Source organism: Bos indicus x Bos taurus, chromosome 11 (genome assembly GCF_003369695.1).
Source record: "Bos indicus x Bos taurus breed Angus x Brahman F1 hybrid chromosome 11, Bos_hybrid_MaternalHap_v2.0, whole genome shotgun sequence".
Taxonomy (NCBI): Eukaryota; Metazoa; Chordata; class Mammalia; order Artiodactyla; family Bovidae; genus Bos; species Bos indicus x Bos taurus.
In genome coordinates, this window is record NC_040086.1 from 4,021,892 (window position 1) to 4,048,388 (window position 26,497).

Consider the following 26,497-nt stretch of genomic DNA (forward strand, 5'->3'; position numbering starts at 1 on the left):
CCCGAGTGCCGCAACTCGAAAGGCACCCCTGACCCCGGCCCCCCACTCACTCCACACAACTAGAGTAAAAGCCCGGGCAGCAAGGAAGACCTAGCACAGCCAAAAATAAATAAATAAATAATTTATGAAAGGAAACTACCAAGTGCAAAGCCACGCCCCCTCTCACTACTGATGATACTAGTGCGACCCGGCCAGTGTGTAGATGGCAGGCCCTTTGGGCGTCATCGGCGCAGACGCTTCCCCGTCCCCAAGCTCCGGGCTCCAATTGGGAAAGGAACCCACAGGATGTTCACAAAACGTCCTAAGAGGCTGTGGCAGTTAGTGTCAGATGTTCCTAGTGGCACTGGCAACCTGAACAATAGGTGGAAGGAGGTGACTCAGACAAGACGAAGAAGGAAGGAAAGCCCGGCCCGCAGACACTGCCATCTTCAGCACCAGCTCCCCCCAGCCCGCCCTGGGCATCCTGTTCCCTGGGAGACCCTGGGGACTTCTGGGTGTGCCCTTGCTCCTCACAGACCTAACTGTGCTGGTTAGTGATGTGAGACGCCTGGGCCCTGGGGCCCTTGCTGCAGAGCTGCGATGCTTGCACCGGGCACACCTCTTCGAGAGCAACAAAACACGAGGAAATGGTACGGGACTGAAAACAACTGCGTGCACGCACAGCTGGGGCAATCTGGACAGGAGAGACGAAGAGACCAGAAAACCCAACTGCTACTTTTGAAGACAGGGGAGCAAAAGCAGGGGGCCGCGCATGTCCCTCGCACACAGCACCACCTACTGCTACTGCTGCTGCTAAGTCGCTTCAGTCGTGTCCGACTCTATGCGACCCCAGAGACGGCAGCCCACCAGGCTCCCTCATCCCTGGGATTCTCCAGGCAAGAACACGGGAGTGGGTTGCCATTTCCTTCTCCAATGCAAGAAAGTGAAAAGTGAAAGTGAAGCCGCTTAGTCATGTCCGACTCTTAGTGACCCCATGGACTGCAGCCCACCAGGCTCCTCCGTCCATGGGATTTGCCAGGCAAGAGTACTGGAGTGGGGTGCCATTGCCTTCTCTGACAGCACCACCTAAGGGGTGGGCAAACCACCTAAGCCACCCCTGTAGCCCGACCCCTGGACATACCTCTATCCTTACCCCATATAAGGAACAAGTTCACCCCTTGTCAAGGAGCCAGCAAGCAAGAGAAATTACTGCTTGTTTACATTTCCCCCTGTTTTAGCAGGGGCCCATGTAAAGCCTTGCCTGAATTTCTTCTCTGGCCTCTATTTCTATTGATTGTGCTAAGTTGCTCAGTCATATCCAACTCTTTGCGACCCTATGGACTGTAGCCCACCAGGCTCCTCTGTCCATGGGATTTCCCAGGCAAGCAGACTGGAGTGGGTTGCTATTTCCTTCTCGAAGGGATCTTCCCAACCCAGGGATTGAACCTGCATCCCCTGCGTCTCCTGCATTGGCAGCCGGATTCTTTACCACTAGCCCACCTGGGAAGCCCATTTCTATTGCTTATGGAGGCCAAGAGCCCTGGTCAGTAACACTTGCAGCCACCACAGTAAGTGTGTAAGTGCGGAACCTGAAGTTCACAAGTGTCCTCACATGTCTGGGAGAGAGTGAGACCCAGCGAAAGAACCAGGAGGGCCCCTCTGCCAACAGCTCTTGTCACAAGGCCACATGCGCACCTGGGGCTCCCTCCCACAGTGGGCAGCCTGTGGCCATGCCCTCTGGAAACCATAATCACCCCCAAACACCTCCACTCTGCGTGTAACTAGAATTCGAGACAGTGTGGAAAAGACACACTGTGAAGACACAAAATGCCCTGTGCTCGAGGCCACTGACGACAGCAGCATTTACAAATCAAGAGGCTGGAGACAGACCCATGTCCCTCAGCAGGTGCACATCATGTAACAGATAACAGAGGCTCTGCAGGCGACCAAGGCGTGAGGAGCATCCTTGGGTACAGGCGACATCAGAGCCTACTAAGTGAAAAATAAACATGGTTTATGGTGGGTTAGCTCTGAGTGGGAAAGGGGAACATATATGAACATATGTGTGTTTGTGTATATTTTTTAAAAGGTTTTTTGTTTTTGTTTTTTTTTAATATCTTGGCTGCACTGGGCAGCATGTGGGATCTTAGTTCCCTGACCAGGGATTGAACGTGCACCCCCTATATTGGAAGCATGGAGTTTCAACCACTGGACCTCCAGGAAAGTTACCATGTATATTTTTTAAAAAATAAAAAATGGAGGATAAGGAACAAACGAATTAAAATAGCCTCCTTGAAGGGGGAGGACAGAACAAGATGGGCAGACAGGGTGCCACGGTATTCACTTACAATTACAATTTTGTCCTTGAAACTATGTAAGCATTTGGCATAGTTAAAAGACAAAACCAAACAAAAAGGGAAATCAATTGGTCTCTAAAACCAGAAAACAAACAAGTCTAATTTTATATCAGGTTGTGGGCATATCCACACAGAGAAAAGAATGATTTCAAGAGACTTTAGCTTGATATCCAAGCGACTTTTGACACTACATCCGTAATAGGATACGTTCTAAGACCAAAAAGCACAAAGACAGCAAATTGTAGTTCTTATATTAGTAGCAATGTTGATTAAAAAAAAACAATACAGAGCGATCTTTATAGTATGTAACCTCTGTGTGGGGAAGGGAGTAATAAATTTATTATATTATACGATGAAGAAAACAATTTTGTCAGTCTCATTAAGAACCAAGATTTCCAGTATTAGAGAAAAATGAATTCAAACAAAGAATTAAGGAAGTAAAATTTTTGTACAATTAAATCTGAACAGGAAATATCAGTGAATTAATGATTTATTTTTCTCTCTTAAAAAAAATATTCCCTAGCTATACCTACTGGAAAGGCTCAGAAGCAATGATAGCTGACTAGTCAATCCTAAAGGAAATCAACCCTGAATATTCATTGGAAGGACTGATGCTGAAGATGAAGCTCCAATACTTTGGCCACCTGATGTGAAGAGCCAACTCACTGGAAAAGACCCTGGTTCTGGGAAACATTGAGGGCAGGAGGAGAAGGGGACAACAGAGGATGAGATGGCATCACCAACTCAATGAACATGAGTTTGAGCAAACTCCGGGAGATGGTGAAGGACAGGGAAGTCTGATGTGCTGCAGTCCATGGGGTCGCAGAGCTGGACGTGACTGAGTGACTGAACAACAACTAGCAATCATCACCACTGGCGGGCAAACTGTGGTCTCTAAAAACCACTACACGCTAAAGGAACCTATGAAGAAATGGCTGATTACAGGTCTAGGGCAGGAAATGTGCAAAATAATCTAAAATTTCTCAACAGGCAAGAAAGAAAAGAACCCTTCAGAAACAAATGGAATGTCAAAACATCAAAAGAACAAGGAACTAATCTGAAGTGACCCTCAGTAGCATAAGGTGGGACAATGTGAGCATAAAAATAAATAAGGATTGGGACTTCCCTGGTGATTCAGTGTAATTCTAAGTCTAATATTAGTAATTGGTAGTCTTATATTGGGCTTCCCTGGTAGCTCAGCTGGTAAAGAATCTGCCTGCAATTCAGGAGACCTGGGTTCGATCCCTGGGTTGGGAAGATCTGCTGGAGGAGGACATGGCAACCCACTCTAGTATTCTTGCCTGGAGAGTTTCCATGGACAGAGGAGCCTGGATTGACTGGTTGGATCTCCTTGCAGTCCAAGGACTCTCAAGAGTCTTCTCCAACACCATAGTTCAAAAGCATAAATTCTTCAGCGCTCAGCTTTATAGTCCAACTCTCACATCCATACATGACTACTGGAAAAATCATAGCTTTGACTAGACGGACCTTTGTTGGCACAGTAATGTCTCTGTTTTTTTAATATGCTGTCTAGGTTGGTCATAACTTTTCTCCCAAAGAGCAAGCGTCTTTTAATTTCATGGCTGCAGTCACCATCTGCACTGATTTTGGAGCCCAAGAAAATAAAGTCTCTCACTGTTTCCATTGTTTCCCCATCTATTTGCCATGAAGTGATGGGACCAGATGCCATGATCTTCGTTTTCTGAATGTTGAGCTTTAAGCCAACTTTTTCACTCTCCACTTTCACTTTCATCAAGAGGCTCTTTAGTTCTTCTTCCCTTTCTGCCATAAGGGTGGTGTCATCTGCGTATCTGAGGTTATTGATATTTCTCCTGGCAATCTTGATTCCAGCTTGTGCTTCTTCCAGCCCAGCATTTCTCATGATGTACCCTGCATATAAGTTAAATAAGCAGGGTGACAATATACAGCCTTGACGTACTCCTTTTCCTATTTGGAACCAGTCTGTTGTTCCATGTCCAGTTCTAACTGTTGCTTCCTGACCTGCATACAGGTTTCTCAAGAGGCAGGTCAAGTGGTCTGGTATTCCCATCTCTTTAGGAATTTTCTCTTTAAGAATTTTCCAGAGTTTGTTGTGATCCACACAGTTAAAGGCTTTGACGTAGTCAATAAAGCAAAAGTAGATGAGCACTGAGTGAGCATCAACAGGTATAAAAACCACCAGATGAGGGTTGATGGAGGGATCAGAAAAGAAAGAACCCCTGAGTCCACGACTCAGTCTAGGCATCACCAGAAGTAAGACAAGCAGAAAGCATGTGCCTAATGATGTGATGGGGCAGTAAGTACCAGTGCCATCTTGAATCCACCTCTAATTAAGTATATAGGTCCATCTACTACTTTACAAGAAATTCAGAGAATATAGGGATGAGATCAATCACACCAAAAGAAAACAAATGCAGATTGTGGGATAGTCTCCATCAGATCAGCAACATGAAACAAAGCAGGGAGGCAGAGTGGTGAAGTAAAACTGCTACATTGGGTTGGCCAAAAAGTTGGTCAGGGTTTTCTATAGGGTCTTTAAAAAAAAAATTTATTCATCTGGCTACACCTGGTCTTAGTTGCAGTACGTGTGATCTTTAGCTGCAGCATGCAAATCTGTAGCATGTGGGATCTAGTTCCATGACCAGGAATCAAACCATGGACTCCTGCATTCGGAGCATAGAGTCTTAGCCACTGGACCACCAGAAGAGTCCCTTCTATAAGATCTTAAGGAAAACCTGAGCAAACTTTTTGCCCAATCCAAAAGATTAAGAGACTCAAGAAGCATAACCATGTTGACTCAATAAATGGGCATCAACTTTTTCAAATCTACAGGGTTTTGTGTGGTTTGTCAGCATCAATGCCCCTTGGTAAGTGGAACTTTTTTCTTTATAAATTTATTTTCTGTTATCTGGCTGTGCTGGGTCTTTGTTGCTGTATGCGGGCTTTCCCTGGTTGTGGAGAGCACGGGCTATTCTCTAGTTGCGGTGCGCAGGCTTCTCATTGCAGTGGCTTCTCTTGTTGTAGAGCACAGGCTGTAGCGCATGTAGGCTTCAGCAGTTGCAGCTCCTGGGCTCTGGAGCACAGGCTCAACAGTTGTGGCACACAGGCTTCGCAGATCTGGGGCACGTGGGATCTTCCTGGACCAGGGAACGAACCCGTGTCCCCTGCACTGACGGGCAGATTCTTTTTCTCTACGCCACCAGGGAAACCCTGGTGAGTGGACCTTTTTGCCCATAGTGATTGATGAGAAGTTTCTCCAAAGTCTACCAGGCTCATGGACCCTTCACAGAGACTAAACAGCACCTTTAAATTTTTGTCTCGTATACTGTCAGTTACTCCATGACATAGAAACCAAGAATATACCATGGGGAAAGGACAGCCTCTTCAGTAAACAGTGTTTGGAAAACTTGGACAGTCGCATGCAAAAGAATGAAACTGGATCACTATCTCACACCATACACAAAAATCAAAATGGATTAAAGACTTGAATGTAAGGCCTGAAACTGAAATACTCCTAGAAGAAAAACTAGGGAGTAAGTGCCCTGACATCTGGAAATGAGTTACTGAATCTGACATCAAAGCAAAGGAAACAAAAGCAAAAATAAACAAGTAGGAATACATCACATTAAGCAGCTTCTGCACAGCAAAGGAAACCATCAATGAAATGAAAAGGCAATTTACAGAGTGGGAAAAAATATTTGCAAACTTGTATTTGGTAAGGGGATAATATCCAAAATAGTAACATATATAAAGGACTCATACAACTCAACACCAAAAACCCAATCCAATTACAAAATGAGAAGATCTAAATAGACATTTTGTCAAAGACAACAGATGACCAATGGCCATGTGACAAGGTACTCAATATCCCCAACCATCAAGGAAATGCAAATCAAAACCAAAGAGACATCACTTCAGATCTAAGGAGAGGAGTGATAGTAAGGATGTGGAGAACAGTGAACCCTTTCGCACTCTTGCTGAGAATGTAACTTGGGCAGTCGCTATGGAGAACAGTATAGAGGTTCCTCAAAAAGTTCAGTGTCAACAGAACTATCATATGATCCAGCAATTCTGCTTTTGGGTATTTATCTGAAGGAAATGAAAACAGGATCTTGAAGAGACATCTGAACTCCCACGTTCATTGTAGCACTATTCACAACAGCCAAAATATGGAAACAAACTAGGGGTCCATCAATGGGCGAATGGGTAAAGAAGGTGTGATACCTAATTCTGTAAATTGTACAATGGAATATTATTTATTCATGAGAAGGAAGGACATCCTTCCATTTTCAACAACATGGTTGGACGCTGAAGGCATTAGGCTAAGTGAGATACGTCAGACAGAGAAAGACAAACACTCTATGATCTCACATGTGGAATCTAAAAAAGAAAGCAACCCGTTCCAGTATTCTCCTGGAGAACCCCATGGACAGGGGAGCCTGGTGGGCTATGGTCTACAGGGTCGCAAAGAGTCAGACACAACTGAAGTGACTTCGCAAACACAGACACAAGATTAAAAAGTGGTTACCAGGGGCTGGGGGGTAGGGGGAACAGGGAGATGTTGTCAGAGGGTACAAACTTCCAGCCACAAGGTGAGTAAGTTCAGGGGCTACAGCACAGCTGGTGCAGCACAACAATTAAAGTTAATTATACCATATTATAGACTCGAAAACTGCGATGAGCGTAGATCTTAAACATTCTCACCACAAAAGAGAAATAGTAATTAGCTGACATGATGCAGGAATTAGCGAATGCTGTGGTGGTGATCATTTGGTAGTATATAAGTGCATTAAATCAACACAGTGTACACTTTAGAACTCCCAGTGTTATATATCAGTGATCTCTCAGTAAATCTGGGATAAAAAAGAGATGTTGTTTCCTCTCTGCTCTTGAAGGACGTTTGCTGGGCCTCATCCCTACCCCACAGCAAGCTTCCTCTCCTAGCAGCACTCCAGGGAACCCCCACCAGTCACCGAGGACTGGCCTCCGCCAAGTGCCGAGAATACAAAGATGTAAAGGGCACTGTCCATGGACTCTGGCAATAGAAGATGGACAAGTGGACAGGTCATTTCAGCCCAGCTCACCCCTCCAGCCATGCTCTCGTTTCTTGTCTGTGTTTTGGTGGAGAGACAGGCTGTGTGTTGTGGGGGCAGGGGCGCAAGTGTTATAATGGCCCTGGGGCTGGCCCAGTGAAGACATGAAAAAGTGAGCAATATTATCTCTTGCTCCCCAAGAGTCTGGAGCTGCCTTTTAAAAATGCATGTAGAGCTCGCTCTTCACAAGCTACCATGTGGGTGCTTCTTGCTCCCCGCCAACACCAGGAAAAAATCTGAAAGACTAAACTCAAACCTCTCCTCTTTAGTCATTTGCTGCCACCAAGTGGTCAGTGTAATTTCTGTACCTGTGTGCAAAGTTCCTTAAGTTTTGTCTGACTGTGGAAGAGTGGACTGTACCCCTGCAGGCTCTTCTGTCCATGGGATTCTCCAGGACAGGAGATGCTGGGTGGGTTGCCATACCCTCCTCGAGGGGAACTTTAGAACCCAGGGATCGAACTCACATCTCTTATGTCTCCTGCACTGGCAGGCAGGCAGGCAGTCAGGTTCTTTACCACTAGCGCCACCTGGGAATGGAACACTCCAGTGTAATTTCTACTCCTTTAGAAATGGGCGAAGAGACTGGTGAGGAGGGAGGAGACAGGACCCCTCCCAGGGATGTGAGAGCTGGTGAACCTATCTCAGTATGGTCTGTGACCCACCAGGGTCATTATGCCTCCCAAAGAGTTTTATTCTCAAATTAAGGTGTCAATGTTGTTTAAAAGAAACATAAAACCTGAAAAGGCAACAAATCTGTTGTTTTTTCCCCCCCTCCTTTTACTCAAGAAATAACTGCTAGAATAATTGAAGCATATGCATTGTAACTATATTTTGATGAAATACAAGTTAGGAAATAAGGATTTCTTCACTAGACTTTCCCATATTTCATACCTATTGGTTTTGTTCTTCCTAACAATGTTTTTTGGGGGGAGGGCATTCCCTTGTGGCTCAGCTGGTAAAGAATCCACCTGCAATGCGGGAGACCTGGGTTCGATCCCTGGGTTGGGAAGATCCCCTGGAGAAGGGAAAGGCTACCCACTCCAGTATTCTGGCCTGGAGAATTCCATGGACTGTATAGTCCATGGGGTCACAAAGAGTCAGACACGACCAAGCAACTTTCCCAGATTTTGTAGGGAACAATATTTTTTGGATGATTTTTCTAAGAAGTAAATTAAGAAGCCTTCCCCCTACTCCTATCTAGTGGAAAATTTTCTTATTCGGTTATTCAAGATTTAGGCTTAGACAGAAGTATTTTTCTGGTATAGTATCCAGGTCCTCAAAAAGAGTTTTAAATCAAATGAAATCAGGGATTACAGCCTAATCTTGCCACTCTGCAGAGCAGGACACTGGGCAGATTTTTCTGAAATTTCTCCCAAACTTGGTTTGCTCACTTATAAGATGATATCTCTTACCTCCCCTTCTACATTTATTGCAGACTTTTGATATATACACACCTGGCACATAGCAGGTACCTAATAATCTCCCCCCACCAACTTTCTGCATCCCTATGTACAAAAAGACAGAAAACACCACTTCTACGTAAGAATCTCAAACACCTTCTGTGGAATTATTTAGGAGGAGAGTGGGCTCAGAAGTCCATCGAGTAACCATGACAACAAGCCTGAGTTTTGGGGTACTCCTGTGTCCTTCTCTGCTCCCTGGAACACACAAGCCCGAAGGATGGAAAAGACAACTCACTCCAGCTCATCCTCTGAGTCGTAGCCCACTGGTCCTGACTCAATGGCCATGACCTCGTTCTTCGCCTGACTTTGCTTCCAGGTGCTACTTCCTGTGGAAGAAGACGACTCCTTTCTCTTCTTCTTCCCAAAGAACTTCTTAAACGTTTTGAATTTGGACTTTTTCTTTCCTACACAGAAAGAATGCATGTAAGTATCTGCCAAACATGGATGAGATGTGCGCAAGGAGAGAAAGTAAGATTTCTGTCCAAACATCCATTATTCACTTCCAATAAGTCCTTTTCCCACACAGGAGGACACGAAGCACACAGCATACCATTTTTGCACACATGAAAACAAATCTTGATTTCTATTCTGGACACTGAATGAAAGAGTCAAGAAAGCTTTGGAGCATGATCACAGAGTCAAAAGCACAAGCAAATTTCCTCTTACTTAAAATGAATCATTTTCAACAGGTCTTTCACTTCCTTGGTTATTAAATTTATTCTTTTTTAAAATTTATATTCTTCCTTCCCAAATTGACCTATTTATTTTTATCCCTTGGCCTTGCCACATGGCATATGGCATCTTAGTTCCCCAGCCAGGGACTGAACCTGGGCCCCCTGTATTGGCAGTGTGGACTCTTAAACACTGGATCAACAGTGTGTGTGAGTTGCTCAGTTGTGTCCGATCTTTGCAACCCCATGGACTGTAGCCCACCAGGCTCCTCTGTCCATGGAATTCTCCAGGCAAGGATACTGGAGTGGGCTGCCATTTCTTCATGCAACTGGACCAACAGGTGGTGATGGTTTAGTCGCTAAGTCGTGTCCAACTCTTGCGACTCCATGGACTAGAGCCTGTCAGGCTCCTCTGTCTATGAGATTCTCCAGGCAAGAATACTGGAGTGGGTTGCCATTTCTTTCTCCAGAGGATCTTCCCAACCCAGGAATCAAACCCAGGTCTCCTGCATTGTAGGCAGATCCTTTCCCAACTGAGCTATAAGGGAAGCCCAACAGGGAAGTCCTTAAATTTATTCTGAGTTTGTTTTCAAAAACTTTGTATTTCGTCTCGGGGTATAAAACCCAGTTCGATTCCTGGGTCAGGAAGATCCACTGGAGAAGGGATTGGCTACCCACTCCAGTATTCTGGCCTGGAGAATTTCATGAACTGTACAGTCCATGGGGTTACAAAGAGTCAGACATGACTGAGCAACTTTCACTTCACACTGTCGATTAACAAACCATGTTGTGATAGTTTCAGCTGAACAGCAAAGGGACTCAACCGTACACACAGGTATCCATTCTTCCCCAAACTCCCCTCCCACTCAGGCTGCCACATGACATTAAGCAGAGTTCCCTGTGCTATACAGTAGGTCCTTACTGGTTACCTATTTTAAACACAGCAGTGTGTACATGTCCGTCCCCAATTGTTTTGATGCAACCACTGTCCTTATTTATAGTACCATATTTGTTTTGCCCATTCTTGAATCCACACAGGACATTCTGGGTAGACTCATACAGCATATATGCTTGCTTGTGTGTTGCTCCTTTCCCTCCATATATTGTGTTTGAGATTTTGCATGGAGATGCATGCATTTTCCAGTCTTCCTTTCTCTAAATGCTGAGCAATATTCCATTGTATAAGCAAAATCAGATTTTAATCCCTAAAATAAAAATAGTCAAAAGCAAAAAGTCTTGGTGAGGTAAAGACCATAGTGATAACCCAAATCATTTTTCAAAATAATCCTCAAGTGCTAAGAATATGTATGTGTGTGTGTGTGTGTGTGTGTATAAGGTGAGTCACTTTGCTGTATAGCAGAAATTAATCCAACAATGTAAATCAACTATACTTCAATAAAATAAAAATTTTAAAAATTCTCAAGTGCTTCCTTTAGCATGGATGTGAGCACCATGGACAACCAGAGGAGGCCCAGCCTCACGGGCAAGAGGGGCTGCTGGAGTGCCAAATGCGGTGATGAGCTAGCAACGTTTGGGGAGAAAACCCACCAACTGGTGGTGGTAGCGCTGACTCTGTCATGCTTCCTGGAGTGTTGGAATCTACACCAGGGGTCCCCAACCTCTGGAATCTAATGCCTGATGATCTGAAGTGGAGTTGATACAGTAATAATAGAAATAAAGTACACAATAAATATGATGTGTCTGAATCATCCCCAAACCATCCCTCCAACCCCGGTCCAGAGAAAACCTGTTGTCCAAGAATCCAGTCCTTGGTGCCAAAAAGGCTAGGGACCGCTGGTCTATACTTTTAAACATTTCGTGATCTCTTCTCTGACGTCACCCTCGCCCTCACCCACAAATTCCCATCATATTCAGGATCCTGAGATTTCAGTAGCTCAGCAAAGTTGATTCCTTTCCTTCTGAATATGAGAACTAACAGAAGGATGGAATGTCACCGGTTATCAGGATGCTGTCTAGTCTATCCTGAAAATTCACTCACAACTGATTCATTTGATAAGTAGATCATTTTGTAAGGTGAATTCCTTTCTAAAAAAAGTAGGATCTTTATAATTTGTTTACATTAATGCCTGCCTTGGGAAGTATACATGATCTTGCCTTCATGTGGAGAATTTCTTAGGATTATTCTATAGCAGGAATACCTACTGTATTACCTTAAGGGGAGTATATCCATACCCCAAAAGAAATGAGTTCTACAGTCAAGTTTTCTTAACTTCTTTTTTAAAATGTTACCTAGTTAATTAATTACTTTTTGGCTGCACCGGGTCTTCCCATCTTTCTCCAGTGGCAGGAACAGGGCTACTCTCTAGTTGCGGTGCTCAGGCTTCTCCCTGCCGTGGTCCCTCCTGTGGAGCACAGGCGCCAGGGCTCTAGGGCTTTGAAGGGCTTAGCTGCCCCAGGGCATATGGAGTCTTCCCAGACCAGGCATGGAAGCCCTGTCCCTTGCATTGGCAGGTGTATTCTCAACCCCTGGGCCACCCAGGAAACCCTTTCTTAACTTCTTGTGGAAGTTTCCTTACCTTTATAACCTCAAAATGTCCATGCTATTAACTGATGGGTCTTCGCTCAGTCGTGTCCGACTCTTTGTGACCCCATGGACTGTACAGTCCATGGGATTCTCCAGGCCAGGATACTGGAGTGGGTAGGGTAGCCTTTCTCTTCTCCAGGGAATCTTCCCAACCCAGGGATCGAACCCAGGTCTCCCACATTGCAGTCAGATCTTTACCAGCTGAGCCAAAAGGAAAGCCCAAGAACACTGGAGTGGGTAGCCTTTCCCTTCTCCAGGAGATCTTCCAAACCCAGTGATCGAACCCAGATCTCCTGCATTGCAGGCGGATTCTTTACCAAATGAGCTATCAGGGAAGCCTGGTGGGCCTCAGAGAGAGCTTATTATTTTGAAAGGCTCCTCAGAGTTCTTCTGAATCACAGGACACTACCTGGCCTTTGCCAGCTGACAGATAGATATGCATCCCAGAAGATGGAACAAACATGTAGCCTCACAGTCTTTTACAGTTGAAGACAGTGCTTTGGAATTAAAGGGAGTGGCTACGAAGATCCGAAGTACAGTCGCTGAACACTTTGATTTGTCGTGATTAGTAGACCATACAGTGGGGGCCTATGTGTGTTATATCTGTTCACCTACTAGGCTTTTTAATTTAAATTCTTTAATGGTTATAGGAACTATTTGGGTTTCCTGCTTCTTGAATTCATTTTATTGTTTTACTTTTCTAACTATCTTTTTTCCATTTTCCCCCAGGTTCATCACTAATTTTATTTTATTGTTTATTTTGTAATTGGGATACAGAAGATTTACAATGTTGTGTTAGTTTCTGCTGTGAAACATCGTGAATCAACTATCTGTAAATATATACATCCTCTTTCTTGAGCCTCCCTCCCACCCACTCCCCCCACCACACGCCTCTAGGTCATCACAGAGCACTGAGCTGAGCCCCCTGTGCTATACAGCAGCTTTCCACTAGCTGTCTATTTCATATATGGTAGTGTATATGTTTCAGTGTTACTCTCTCAGTTCTTCCCACGCTCTCTTCCCCACTCTGCCCACAATTCCATTCTCTATGTCTGTATCGCTATTCCTGCCCTGCAAACAGATTCATCAGTACCACTTTTCTCGGTTTCATATAATGTATTAATATATGATTATTTGTTTTTCTCTTTCTGACAACGTAACTCTGTATGACAGACTCTAGATTCCCACATTTTCACATGTATTGGCATATAGTTATTAATAACAGCCTTTTATTTTAGCATCTATACTATCTATAATATAGCCCCCTTTTCTTAGCCCTGGTATTATCTGCACCTCCTTGTCTCCTGGATCAATAACATAGGAGGTTTGTCAGTTTCATTTGCCTTAAAAAAAAAAGTCTGGCTTTGTTAATTCTTTTCACATGAGAAAAGAATAAGTGCAATATTTTTTTGCATTAACAATATTAATGCAATATTTTTTTAATTTCACTAATTTCTGTTTTAGTTTTTCTTTCCTTTCTCCTACTTTCCTTTGGATTTACTTTGCTATCTTTTTAAACTTCTTGAGATGAATACTTAGCTAATTAATTTTTAGGTTCTCTGTTTTCATAATATACACATTTAAGGCAATATAGCTTCCCTGGTGGCTCAGATGGTAAAGAATCTGCCCATAATGCATGAGACCCTGGTTCAATCCTTGGGTTGGGAAGATCCCCTGGAGAATGAAATGGCAACCCACTTCAGTATCCTTGCCTGGAGAATTCCATGGACAGAGGAGCCTGGTAGGCTATAGTCCATGGGGTTGCAAAGAGTCAGACACAAACGATCGGCCAACACTTTCACTTTCAAGGCAACACATTTCCTGCTAAATCTATTTTAGCTGCATTCATGTGTTCTGATATGTAGTTTCTTTATATTTGGTAAAATATTTTCTAATTTTCATTATAATAGCTTCTTAGACCTATAGGTTATTTAGAAAAGTATGTGTTAATATCCAAGCATTTTAGATTAGAAGGAATTTTCTTCTAATCTTTGCTATTGAACTCTAGCTTAATTGCATTGCGGTCAGTGAACACACTACATGATTTGAATCCATTGACATTTGTCCAGACTTGCTTTATGGCTTACCATAAATTTGAAAATGTTCCTAGAGTGCTTGAAAATAATGTATTCTCTTCACTGGCCCACACACGTCAATTAGGACAAGGTCTTTTCTTTTTAATTGTGTTGCCCAAGTACTTTATGTCTTTAATTTTTAATACACTTGTCCTATCAATTAGCTGTATTAAAAATAACGCACTCTGATTGTAGAGTTATCTTTTTTACTTAACTGCCAGTTTCTACTCTGTAACTTTGGACATTATGTTGATAAATGTTATAGAAAGGGAGAATTAATATCTTCCTGTAGAAGTGAACCTTTTGTGAAATGACCCTCTTTATTAATAGTAATGCTTTCTGCCTTAAAGTTTATTTTGACTGCTATTGATACAACCATTCCAGCTTCCTTTGGCCCAGTGTTAGCAAGTTTCATTTTCTTCTTTCCTTTTACCTTAAACTTTTCTAATCCTTATATTTAAGAGATTTAGAGTTTTAGAGTGGGCTTCCCTGGTGGCTCAGTGGTAAAGAATCTGCCTTCAATGCAGGAGACACAAGTACCATCCCTGGGTCGGGAAGATCCCCTGGAGAAGGAAATGGCAAACCACTCTAGTATTCTTGCCTGGAGAATCCCATGGACAGAAGAGCCTGGAAGGGTCCGTGGGGTCACAGAGTCAGACACAACCTAGCGACTGAACCACCACGAGAGTTTTAGAAAACCAATCTGACCTTTAACTTCTGACTGGAACATTAATAGAATTAGCTACTGCCACTTACTCTAGTTTGTTGTTGTCACAAAGTCATGTCCCACTCTTCTGAAACCCCATGCACTGCAGCCCACCAGACTCCTCTCCATGGGATCTCCCAGCCAAGAATACTGGAGTGGGTTGTCATTTCCTCCTCCACGGGATCTTCCCCACCCAGGGATCAAACTCACTTCTCCTGCATTGGCAGGCAGCTTCTTTACCAATGAATCACTTGAAGGTGAAAGTCGCTCAGTCATGTCTGACTCTTTTCAACCCCATGGACTGTTCCCTAGGCAAGAATACTGGAGTGGGTAGCTTTTCCCTTCTCCAGGGGATCTTTCCAACCCAGGGACCAAACCCAGGTCTCCCACATTGCAGGTGGATTCTTTACCAGCTGAGTCACTTGGGAAGCCTTTATTCTAATTACTGCCATGTTAATAAAAAACAAGTCTACCATCTTTGTGGTCTTTTAAAATCTTTCTTTCTGTCTTTTGGATTAACTGACTTTAAAAGAACATTCCATTTTTTTCCACTTCTAGTTTGTAAACTTTGTCTTTTATCTCTGTTCTTTCAGGGCTTACCCCAGAAATTATACTACACATTCTATTATGGAACAAAATAAGAAAGTTAGAATCAGTTCAGTTCAGTCGCTCAGTCATGTCTGACTCTTTGAAACCCCATGGACTGCAGCATGGCAGGCCTCCCTGTCCATCACCAACTCCCAGAGTTTACTCAAACTCATGTCCATTGAGTCGGTGATGCCATCCAACCATCTCATCCTCTGTCGTCCCCTTCTCCCGCCTTCAATCTTCCCAGCATCAGGGTCTTTTCAAATAAGTCAGTTCTTCAGTAAGTTAGAATACTTTCATCTTATTTAATGCCCTACTGTTTTCATTCTGATCTTTAAAAACCCAAAGATACTATTCCATATTCATTTGCTTTTATTTGTTCATTGTTAAAATTTTATTTTGTTTAATCTTTGGCCATGCCACACATTAGGTGGAATCTTAGTTCCCCGACCAGGGATTGAACCCGCGCTTCCTGCGCTGGAAGCACAGAATCTTAACCACTGGACCGCCAGGGAGGTCCCTCCATGTCTGTTTGGATGTGTCTGCTTGTTTCTTATCTTCTCTGCTTGTCATTCCTTCTTTGCCCAGACACTCCACAGAGTATGATTTTCCTCCTGCCTGAAGGCAGATTCCTTTGGAATCTGAGGCTCTCCTGGTGACAAACTCAGTTTTTGTTTATCTGAAAATGACTTTATTCCTGAAGCGCCTTCCTGAAACATCATTTTTCTAGGTTTAACATTCTAGGTTGGCAGTTACTTTTTCTAAGTTATTCTTTTAATAATATTGAAGACATCATTTTACTGTTTTGTGGCTTCTGTTGTGTGGTCAAGAAGTCAGTTTCTTGCTCCTCTGAAGGTCCTTTTATTTTTCTCTCAGACTAATTTTAAGATTTTTCACTTTTGTCTTTAGTATTCTATACTTTAATTCTATGTGGATTTCCTTTTATTTATCCTTCCTGGGAGTCATTCAGTTTGTTAAATGTGTAGATTGGATTATCTTTTTTTTTTTTTTAACTGAATTCCAGAAAATTCTCAGCTACTCTCTCCTCTCCTAAGACATTGCTCAAACACACGTTATACCCTCTCATTTATCTCCATGCTTCTTGTCCTCTTTCTGTATTTTCCTTCCTTTTACCGTTTTATGATACATTCTGTGTACTTCCTTGAGATCTCCCTCAAGCTGATATAATCTGCTAATAAACTCATCAATTGAATTTTTCATCATAATAGTTTTACTTATTTCTAAAAAATCCACTTGACTATTTTTCAAATCTGGTACAGTAAGTCCCTCTACATACTAATGCATTCTGTTCCAAGAACGTGTTCATAAGTAAACTTTTTGTTCCTAAGTTCAACAAAGTTAGCCTAGGGCCCCAACTAATACAATTGGCTATATATTAAGAATGCATGTGTGTGTGTCTGTGCTAAGTCACTTCAGTCATGTCCGACTCTTTGCGACCCTACAGACTGTAGCCCACCAGGATTCTCTGTCCATGGGATTCTTCAGGCAAGAATACTGGAGTGAGTTGCCGTGACCTCCTCCAGGGGATTTTCCTGACCCAGGGACTGAATCAGTGTCTCCTGTGTTTTCTGCATTGCAGGTGGATTCTTACCACTGAGACACCAGGGAAGTCCAAAATTACAGTACAGTACCTTAACGGAAAAAGCAAGAGAGTTCCAGAAAAACATCTATTTCTGCTTTATTGACTATGCCAAAGCCTTTGACTGTGTGGATCACAAGAAACTGTGGAAAATTCTGAAAGACATGGGAATACCAGACCACCTGATCTGCCTCTTGAGAAACCTGTATGCAGGTCAGGAAGCAACAGTTAGAACTGGACATGGAACAACAGACTGGTTCCAAATAGGAAAAGGAGTACGTCAAGGCTGTATATTGTCACCCTGCTTATTTAACTTATATGCAGAGTACATCATGAGAAACGCTGGACTGGAAGAAACACAAGCTGGAATCAAGATCGCCGGGAGAAATATCAATAACCTCAGATATGCAGATGACACCACCCTTATGGCAGAAAGTGAAGAGGAACTCAAAAGCCTCTTGATGAAAGTGAAAGTGGAGAGTGAAAAAGTTGGCTTAAAGCTCAACATTCAGAAAATGAAGATCATGGCATCCGGTCCCATCACTTCATGGCAAATAGATGGGGAAACAGTGGAAACAGTGTCAGACTTTATTTTTCTGGGCTCCAAAGTCACTGCAGATGGTGACTACAGCCATGAAATTAAAAGACGCTTACTCCTTGGAAGGAAAGTTATGACCAACCTAGATAGCATATTAAAAAGCAGAGACATTACTTTGCCAACAAAGGTTCGTCTAGTCAAGGCTACGGTTTTTCCTGTGGTCATGTATGGATGTGAGAGTTGGACTGTGAAGAAAGCTGAGCGCCAAAGAATTGATGCTTTTGAACTGTGGTGTTGGAGAAGACTCTTGAGAGTCCCTTGGACTGCAAGGAGATCCAACCAGTCCATTCTGAAGGAGATCAGCCCTGGGACTTCTTTGGAAGGAATGATGGTAAAGCTGAAACTCCAGTACTTTGGCTACCTCATGCGAAGAGTTGACTCACTGGAAAAGACTCTGATGCTGGGAGGGATTGGGGGCAGGAGGAGAAGGGGACGACAGAGGATGAGATGGCTGGATGGCATCACTGACTCGATGGACGTGAGTCTGAGTGAACTCCGGGAGTTGGTGATGGACAGGGAGGCCTGGCGTGCTGTGATTCATGGGGTCACAAAGAGTCGGACACGACTGAGCGACTGATCTAATCTGATCTGACCTTAAAAAGTACAGCAGGTAGAGTACAACAGCTGCCATACAGGGGCTGGCAGACACGTTCTCATCTTTAAAAGTTGAAACTTGAAGGTTTGTATGTAGGGGACTTAAAGTACATCATTTGAAAGTTGTTTTAAAAATTTTATTAATAAAATTAACTCTTTTAGGGGTACACAGAGCTGAATAATCACCACCAAAGTCACACATCACCCTCCTGTGCTGCCTTTTATAGTCAAACCTTTCCCTGGAAACCACTAATATCTTCTCTGCTCTTGATTGTTTTTCCTTTTCCAGAGTCATTCAGACAGCATGTATCCTTTTGATTTGGCTTTTTAAACTTATCACCACATGCTAGAGATTCCTCCATGTTGTTACATCAATCAAGAGCTTGTTCCTATCTATTGCTGAGTACTGTTCCATTGCATGGGGCTTCCCAGGTGGTACAGTGGATAAAGACATGCAGGAGATGCAGGAGACTTGGGATCGGAGGTGATGGAATTCCAGTTGAGCTATTCCAAATCCTGAAAGATGATGCTGTGAAAGTGCTGCACTCAATATGCCAGCAAATTTGGAAAACTCAGCAGTGGCCACAGGACTGGAAAAAGTCAGTTTTCATTCCAATCCCAAAGAAAGGCAATGCCAAAGAATGCTCAAACTACCACACAATTGCACTCATCTCACATGCTAGTAAAGTAATACTCAAAATTCTCCAAGCCAGGCTTCAGCAATACGTGAACCGTGAACTTCCTGATGTTCAAGCTGGTCTTAGAAAAGGCAGAGGAACCAGAGATCAAATTGCCAACATCCGCTGGACCATGGAAAAAGCAAGAGAGTTCCAGAAAAACATCTATTTCTGCTTTATTGACTATGCCAAAGCCTTTGACTGTGTGGATCACAAGAAACTGTGGAAAATCCTGAAAGAGATGGGAATACCAGACCACCTGATCTACCTCTTGAGAAATCTGTGTGCTGGTCAGGAAGCAACAGTTAGAACTGGACATGGAACAACAGACTGGTTCCAAATAGGAAAAGGAGTACGTCAAGGCTGTATATTGTCACCCTGCTTATTTAACTTATATGCAGAGTACATCATGAGAAACGCTGGACTGGAAGAAACACAAGCTGGAATCAAGATCGCCGGGAGAAATATCAATAACCTCAGATATGCAGATGACACCACCCTTATGGCAGAAAGTGAACAGGAACTCAAAAGCCTCTTTTTTTTTAATTTTTATTTTTAAACTTTACAATATTGTATTGGTTCTGCCATATATCGAAATGAATCCGCCACAGGCATACACGTGTTTGAAAGTGCAAATGGAGAGTGAAAAAGTTGGCTTAAAGCTCAACATTCAGAAAACGAAGATCATGGCATCCGGTCCCATCACTTCATGGCAAATAGATGGGGAAACAGTGGAAACAGTGTCAGACTTTATTTTTCTGGGCTCCAAAATCACTGCAGATGGTGACTGCAGCCATGAAATTAAAAGGCGCTTACTCCTTGGAAGGAAAGTTATGACTAACCTAGATAGCATATTCAAAAGCAGAGACATTACTTTGCCAACAAAGTTTCATCTAGTCAAGGCTATGGTTTTTCCAGTGGTCATGTATGGGTGTGAGAGTTGGACTGTGAAGAAAGCTGAGTGCCAAAGAATTGATGTTTTTGAACTGTGGTGTTGAAGACTCTTGAGAGTCCCTTGGACTGCAAGGAGATCCAACCAGTCCATTCTGAAGGAGATCAGCCCTGGGATTTCTTTCGAAGGAATGATGGTAAAGCTGAAACTCCAGTACTTTGGCTACCTCATGTGAAGAGTTGACTCATTGGAAAAGACTCTGATGCTGGGAGGGATTGGGGGCAGGAGGAGAAGGGGACGACAGAGGATGAGATGGCTGGATGGCATCACTGACTCGATGGACGTGAGTCTGAGTGAACTCTGGGAAATGGTGATGGACAGGGAGGCCTGGCGTGCTGTGATTCATGGGGTCGAAAAGAGTCAGATACGACTGAGTGACTGATCTGATCTGGATTCAATCCCTGGGTCAGGAAGATCCTCTGGAGCAGGAAATGGCAACCCATTCTGGTATACTTGCCTGGAGAATTCCAAGGACAGAGGAGCCTGGCAAATGGGTTATAGTCCATGGGGTCCCAAAGAGTTGGTTCCGTTGTATAGATATAAACAAAGTAGTAAACAAAAGTAAAATTGCTATAGGCTTTTGTGTAAAATAAAATACAGTTTCATTTCTCTTAGGTAAACACCTAGGAGTCGGACTGGCGAATCATAGACTAAGTGCATTTTTAATTTTATAAGAAACTGACAAGTACTTTCCCAAGGGGCTGCACCATTTGCATTTTCATTGGCAGTATAAGAGGGTTTCAGCTGCCTTGAAATCTCCTAGAAGGCAATGGCACCCCACTCCAGTACTCTTGCCTGGAAAATCCCATGGACGGAGGAGCCTGGTGGGCTGCAGTCCACGGGGTCGAGAAGAGTCGGACACGACTGAGTGACTTCACTTTCACTTTTCACTTTCATGCATTGGAGAAGGAAATGGCAACCCACTCCAGTGTTCTTGCCTGGAGAATCCCAGGGACGGGGGAGCCTGGTGGGCTTCTGTCTATGGGGTCGCGCAGAGTCGGACACGACTGAAGTGACTTAGCAACAGCAGCAGCAGCATTTGTTATTGTCAAGTGTGTCTCTGTTGGGTTTCCCCCACTCTAGTAGGTGTATAGTGGTGTCTCATCATAGCTTTAGTTTGCACTAACGGCTATTGATGTTAAGCGTTTTTTCATGTGCTTTTTGCCACTTGCACATCCTCTTAAGTAGAACATCTTTAAAAATTCTTTACCTACTTTTAATTGGGTTGTTATCTTACTGTCAAATTTTGACTGCTTTTGTCAAATGTGATTTGTAAATATTTTCTCCCAGTCTGTGACTTGACTTTTCATTTTCTTAACAGCATCTTTCACAGAACAAAAGTTTTAAATTTTGAGAAAGTTCCATTTATCAACCTTTTCTTTTAGAGTCTGAGGTATCGTATCTAAGAACTCTTATCTAATCCTAGGTTATAAATATTTGCTCCTATGTTTTCTTTTATTAAAAGATTTATAGTTATTACATTTATGCCGATTATACATTTAATTTTTGTACCCTCATTTGAATTCAAACCAACTGTGAACTTTCAAATTTCATTTTTTTTAACATACGAATGTCCAATTGCTTTAGCACCATTTGTTGAAAAGAAAATTACCACTGCATGTACTGAAATGTGAAAGAAAAAAGTAATCCTAATATATAGGATAATAAGAAAAATCTGTATTATATGAAATTAAGTCTTTAATGAAATTAGTATCTGAAGCTAAGAGTTAAGAGCTAGGGTTTAATATTTTTGGAAGCTGTTCACTTGAACTACCTTAAAGACAATCACTACTAGTACTTTGACTTAAATCAGCAGAGAGAAAAGTGGAAACCTCTGCCACAAAAATAAGGTGAATACAAATAGCTGATATGAGGCTCATGTGGGGAGATCACATGTGTTTCCTAAGGTCAATTTTCCACCTCTATCAAGACACACAGAGCAATCTACAGATAACAGTAAACCAATCACATAACTGGGTAACTTGTGCAGTGTGTTTTGAAATGATGATTCATGGACTTGGAATTCAGCTCCATAGAAAAGCACAATAAAGGTCTCTGGAAGGAGAATAAAAGCCATAAAAGAGGCACCAAAGGCTCTCTCTTGATATTGTTATTTCTTCTGGATGTTTAGACCATCCAAGACTTTGCCTAATGTCTCACTGAAACCTCTGGATGTTCCTGGATGAGGAATGTTCCATAGCTTCTCTCTTCCCCTGCTTCTGTCAACTAAACCTGGGGATATGTTCACCTTCAGGAACAAGGAAAAGGACTTAATCTCTCTCTTGGTCTCTCTCTCACACACACACACCCACACACATACACACGTTGTCCCTGGTGTGTCTGATGGAGAAGCAAAGGAGCACGGCCCTCAGTTGGCCGTCCACAGTCTTGGATGTGCTCTCCAGCCCCTGAGAGGGATCTGGGGGTGTCTGAACACACTGAACTGAACCCACTCTCCATGCGGAGAACCCGAAGCCCTTCTTCGGAAGCCCCTCTCCCAGCCCCACAACCCAACAAGGGTCCTCCCAGGGCAGGGAGAGTGAAGGAAGGCCTTACCTGTGCTGTCCTCCCCAAGGCCTTCTGCAGCCTCCCGAAGCTTAATGTCCATCACCCTCGTGGAAATCATGTCCAGCTCACTAAAAATCAGGGAGAAAGCCATGTGAGAGGAACAAGTCTAACTGAAGTCAATGACCGAGATGGTGGTGACTGAATTTTGCCCATGACCCAGGCAAAGACAGAGGCCAAAAAATAGGTCCAGGGCTCAAGATTAGTAACCACATCAGTGTTTATCTAACCACTGACCAGACCCATTTAATGGAAAACAGAAAACTGGGAAAGCTTCACCAATTTATACAATGCAGATGCGGTTTCTTTCTTTGAAAGAAAAATTTTCAGAAATTATGTATTGCTCAAATGCCGGGTATTAACATATATATATGGAATCCAGAAAATGATACTGAAGAACCTATTTGCAGGGCAGGAATAGAGACGCAGACAGAGAAGACAGACTTGTGGACACAGTGGGGGAAGGAGAGGGCGGGAGGAACTGAGAGGGGCACACTGGCATATCTACACTACCACGCGTGAAATAGCCAGCCAGTGGGACGCTGCTGGGTAGCACACGGAGCTCAGCTCGGTGCTCTGTGAGGACCGAGAGGGCTGGGATGCAGGGGTGGGAGGGAGGCTCAGGAGTGAGGGGATACATGTATGCACATAGCCGACTCATGCTGCTGTACAGCAGCAACCAACACAACATTGTAAAGCAACTGTAATCCAATCTAAAAAATCTTAAAAAGCAATTACGTTTTTCTCTTGTTCACCGTAGAAAGTTTGGAAGACACAGAGAAAGAAAATCACTCACTATCCCACCAATCAAGGAAGACTAACCACAGACAATGTTTTAATATTTTTCCTTCCAATATTTTTCTATGCAAATATTTATGTGCACAAGCACACATGCACTACATTGGTAAGACTGACTTCCGATTTTCTTATCCCACATCAGTAAAATCCTCGATGTGTTATTGTAATGGCTACATAATATTTTGATTGGATGCTGCACCATCATTTATTTACCTTATTTCTTTTTAGAACTTTTTATGAAAAATTTCAAACAAAAGTACACAGAATGTATAATGAACTTAATACATATGACTCTTGCTCATCTTAACCCCTTATCCCCTCCCACTTCCGCCAGGTCATTGCAAAGTAAATCATCCCAAATACTATCATCATTTAATCCATAAGGACTTGGCTTCTTCCTGAATTAAAAACCTCTGACTTTTCATCGAACTCAAATAAATGATTACTGGCCAATGTTCCTGCTAGAGAGTACTGAGCTGTGCCCCTGCCTTCCACAGCTGACTTTTTAAAAAATTAATATATTTATCTTTGGCTGTGCTGGGTCTTCACTGCTGTGCATGGGCTTTCTCTGCTTGCAGGGGGCAGGGGCTGCCCTTCGTTGCAGTCTGCAGGCTTCTCCTTGCGGTGGCTTCTCTTGTTGCGGAGCACAGGCTCTGGAGCAAGAGGGCTTCAGTGGTTGCAGCACGTGGGCTCCAGAGTGAAGGCTCGGTAGTTGTGGCACAGGGGCTCAGTTGCCCGGCAAGCATGTGGGATCTTGCCAGACCAGGAATTGAACCTGTGTCCCCTGAATTGGCAGGAGGATTCTTAACCACTGGACCACCAGGGAAGTCCCCATAGCTGACTTTTAAAACAGCACATTCTATCCTACACAGACTAACTCATCATTTACTTGGAAAGCTATTTCTTATTGGCAGTCATTATGAATTTTCCCACTTTAAAAGGGAGCTAAAATATTTAACTGATGAATTAACATTTATCACTTATACACAGTACACAATGGGCAATGATGGGAGAAATTAAAAAAAAATATTTAACAGAGGAAAGAAGTTGCAGGTCTTTGCTAGAGTTGAGTCTAATATTTAGGTCTCCTTTAATATTAATGTCAAACAGTCCATCCCTGATCAGCCAACTCCTTAAAAAGTGAACAAGCAATCATAAGCCTTGCTTCCTGATTTTGATATAATTTGACTTTACAAAAATGTTGGAGCAACAGGATGTAGAAAAAAAAAATGATCATCTCAACTGATGCAAAAAAGCCATTTGACAAAAGTCAACACCTTTTATGACAAAAAATTTAAAAAACTAGAAATAAAGGAAAACTACCTTGATGTAATAAGGCCATATAAGAAAAGGCCACAGCTAACATTATACAACAGTGAAAAACTGAATTTTTCCTCTAAGATCAGGAACAAGACACTCTCACCATATCTCCTCAACATAGTACTGAAGTTCTAGCTGGAGCACACAGACAAGAAAAATAAATAAGAGGCATACAAGTTGAAAAGGAAAAAGTAAAATTATATCTGTTCACAGATGAAATGATCTTATATCCTAAAGATCCACACCCTACAAACAAAAAACTATTAGGACAAATAAATGAATTCAGCAAAGCTGCAGAACACAAAATGAACACAAAAAAATCAGTTGTTTCTGTAAAATAACAATGAACAATCCAAAAAGGAAATTCAAAAAGTAATTCTATTTACAACAGTATCAAAAAGAACAAAGTACTTAGGAATAAATTTAACCAAAGAGACAAAAGACTTATACCCTGAAAACTAAAAAATGTTGCCAAAAGACTGAAAATAATGTCAATAATTGCAAAGACATCCCATGTTCATAGAATGAAAGACTTATTATTGTTATGATGTCCATACTATCCAAAGCAATTTATAGATCGAATGCAAACTCCTTCAAAATCCTTGATCCCATAGACTCCTGCTGCTTAAAGTTACTACAGGGGAAGAGGCAGCTACCAGAGTATTTGAAGGAAGGTGCAGTAGAGGAGGAAAAGCAGGAAAATGCAAGGAACAAGGAGAATAAAAACGGTGAGGACTGGTTAAGTACCAACTGCTACCTTGGGTACCGTCTTCCATGGTTGCCAGTGAGCTAGAAAGTACAAGTGCTCGAGCTTTCTATTGTCTGAATTTGGAGTTAACAACTGCAACGACTTATCAACTGAATTATCTCATTTAATCCCCAAGAACTCTAAGTATTCTCATTTTGAAATTGAGATCATGTATTAGGTATCAGGTAGGTTTATTAACAGCAGAGACATCACTTTGCCAACAAGGTCCATATAGTCAAAGCTATGGTTTTTCCAGTAGTCATGTTTGGATGTGAGAGATGGTTCATAAAGAAGGCTAGGCACCAAGCCTTGCCCAGAAAGGAGCGTTTTATAAAATGTGCAGATTTTGTGGCAGTTTTCCATTTGAATTCTCAAAGTTTATAAATTTATAGCAGTAAAACTATTGGGTAGGGAACAAGGAATTGATGCCTTTAAACTGTGGTGTTGGAGGAGACTCTTGTGAATCCCTTGGACTGCAAGGAGATCACACCAGTCAATCCTAACGGAAATCAGTTCCGAATATTCATTGGAAGGACTGACGATGAAGCTCGAATACTTTTGCCACCTGATGCGAGGAACTGACTCATTGGGAAAGACCCTGATGCTCGGAAAGGTTGAAGGCAGGAGGAGAAGAGGGTGGCAGAGGACAAAATGGTTGGATGGCATCACTGACTCAATGGACATGAATTTGAGCAAACTCTGTGGACACAGTGGAGGACAGAGGAGCCTGGCGTGCTGCAGTCCCTGGGGTCACACAGAGTCAGACACGACTTAGGGACTGAACAACAACAACAAAAATGTGTTAACTGGTCCAAAATAGTGAAGCAGAGACGTTAGACCAACATTAGCATGTTGCCTGCATTGGAAGGTGCAGTCTTGACCGCTGCACCACCAGGGCAATCACTACCCAACAGTTTTGCTGCTATAAATTCACAAACTTTGAAAATTCAAATGGAAAACAAAATCTGTACATTTTATAAAAGGCTCCTTTCTGGGAAGGGCTGAGAATGTGAAGGCATACGTAAGTGTGTGCACAAGCCTCTGAGGTAGGTGTGCAGGAGGGCGTCCACCCCACTGAGTGTGGAACAGACCCAGGAGCTCTGACGTGCTGCTCCCTGGGTTGAATGGCGTGGCTGTGATAAAGCCTTGTGCCAGGGCAGGGGGCTCA

The 26,497-nt window shown here is 42.9% G+C and overlaps 1 protein-coding gene across 8 annotated transcripts in view; it reads right to left on the bottom strand.

The window, feature by feature from the left end:
- Positions 1–26,497, bottom strand: part of KIAA1211L (KIAA1211 like) — a 130,418-nt gene that overhangs the window by 29,658 nt on the left and 74,263 nt on the right. For all 8 annotated transcript variants that reach the window (XM_027554668.1, XM_027554666.1, XM_027554667.1 and 5 more), the window contains 2 exons: positions 22,455–22,534; positions 9,128–9,296 (listed from right to left, as the gene is read on the bottom strand). In XM_027554668.1, the coding sequence (XP_027410469.1) occupies positions 9,128–9,296; positions 22,455–22,524 (239 nt within the window). In that variant the 5' untranslated portion in view covers positions 22,525–22,534. The remainder of the gene's footprint in view (positions 1–9,127; positions 9,297–22,454; positions 22,535–26,497) is intronic.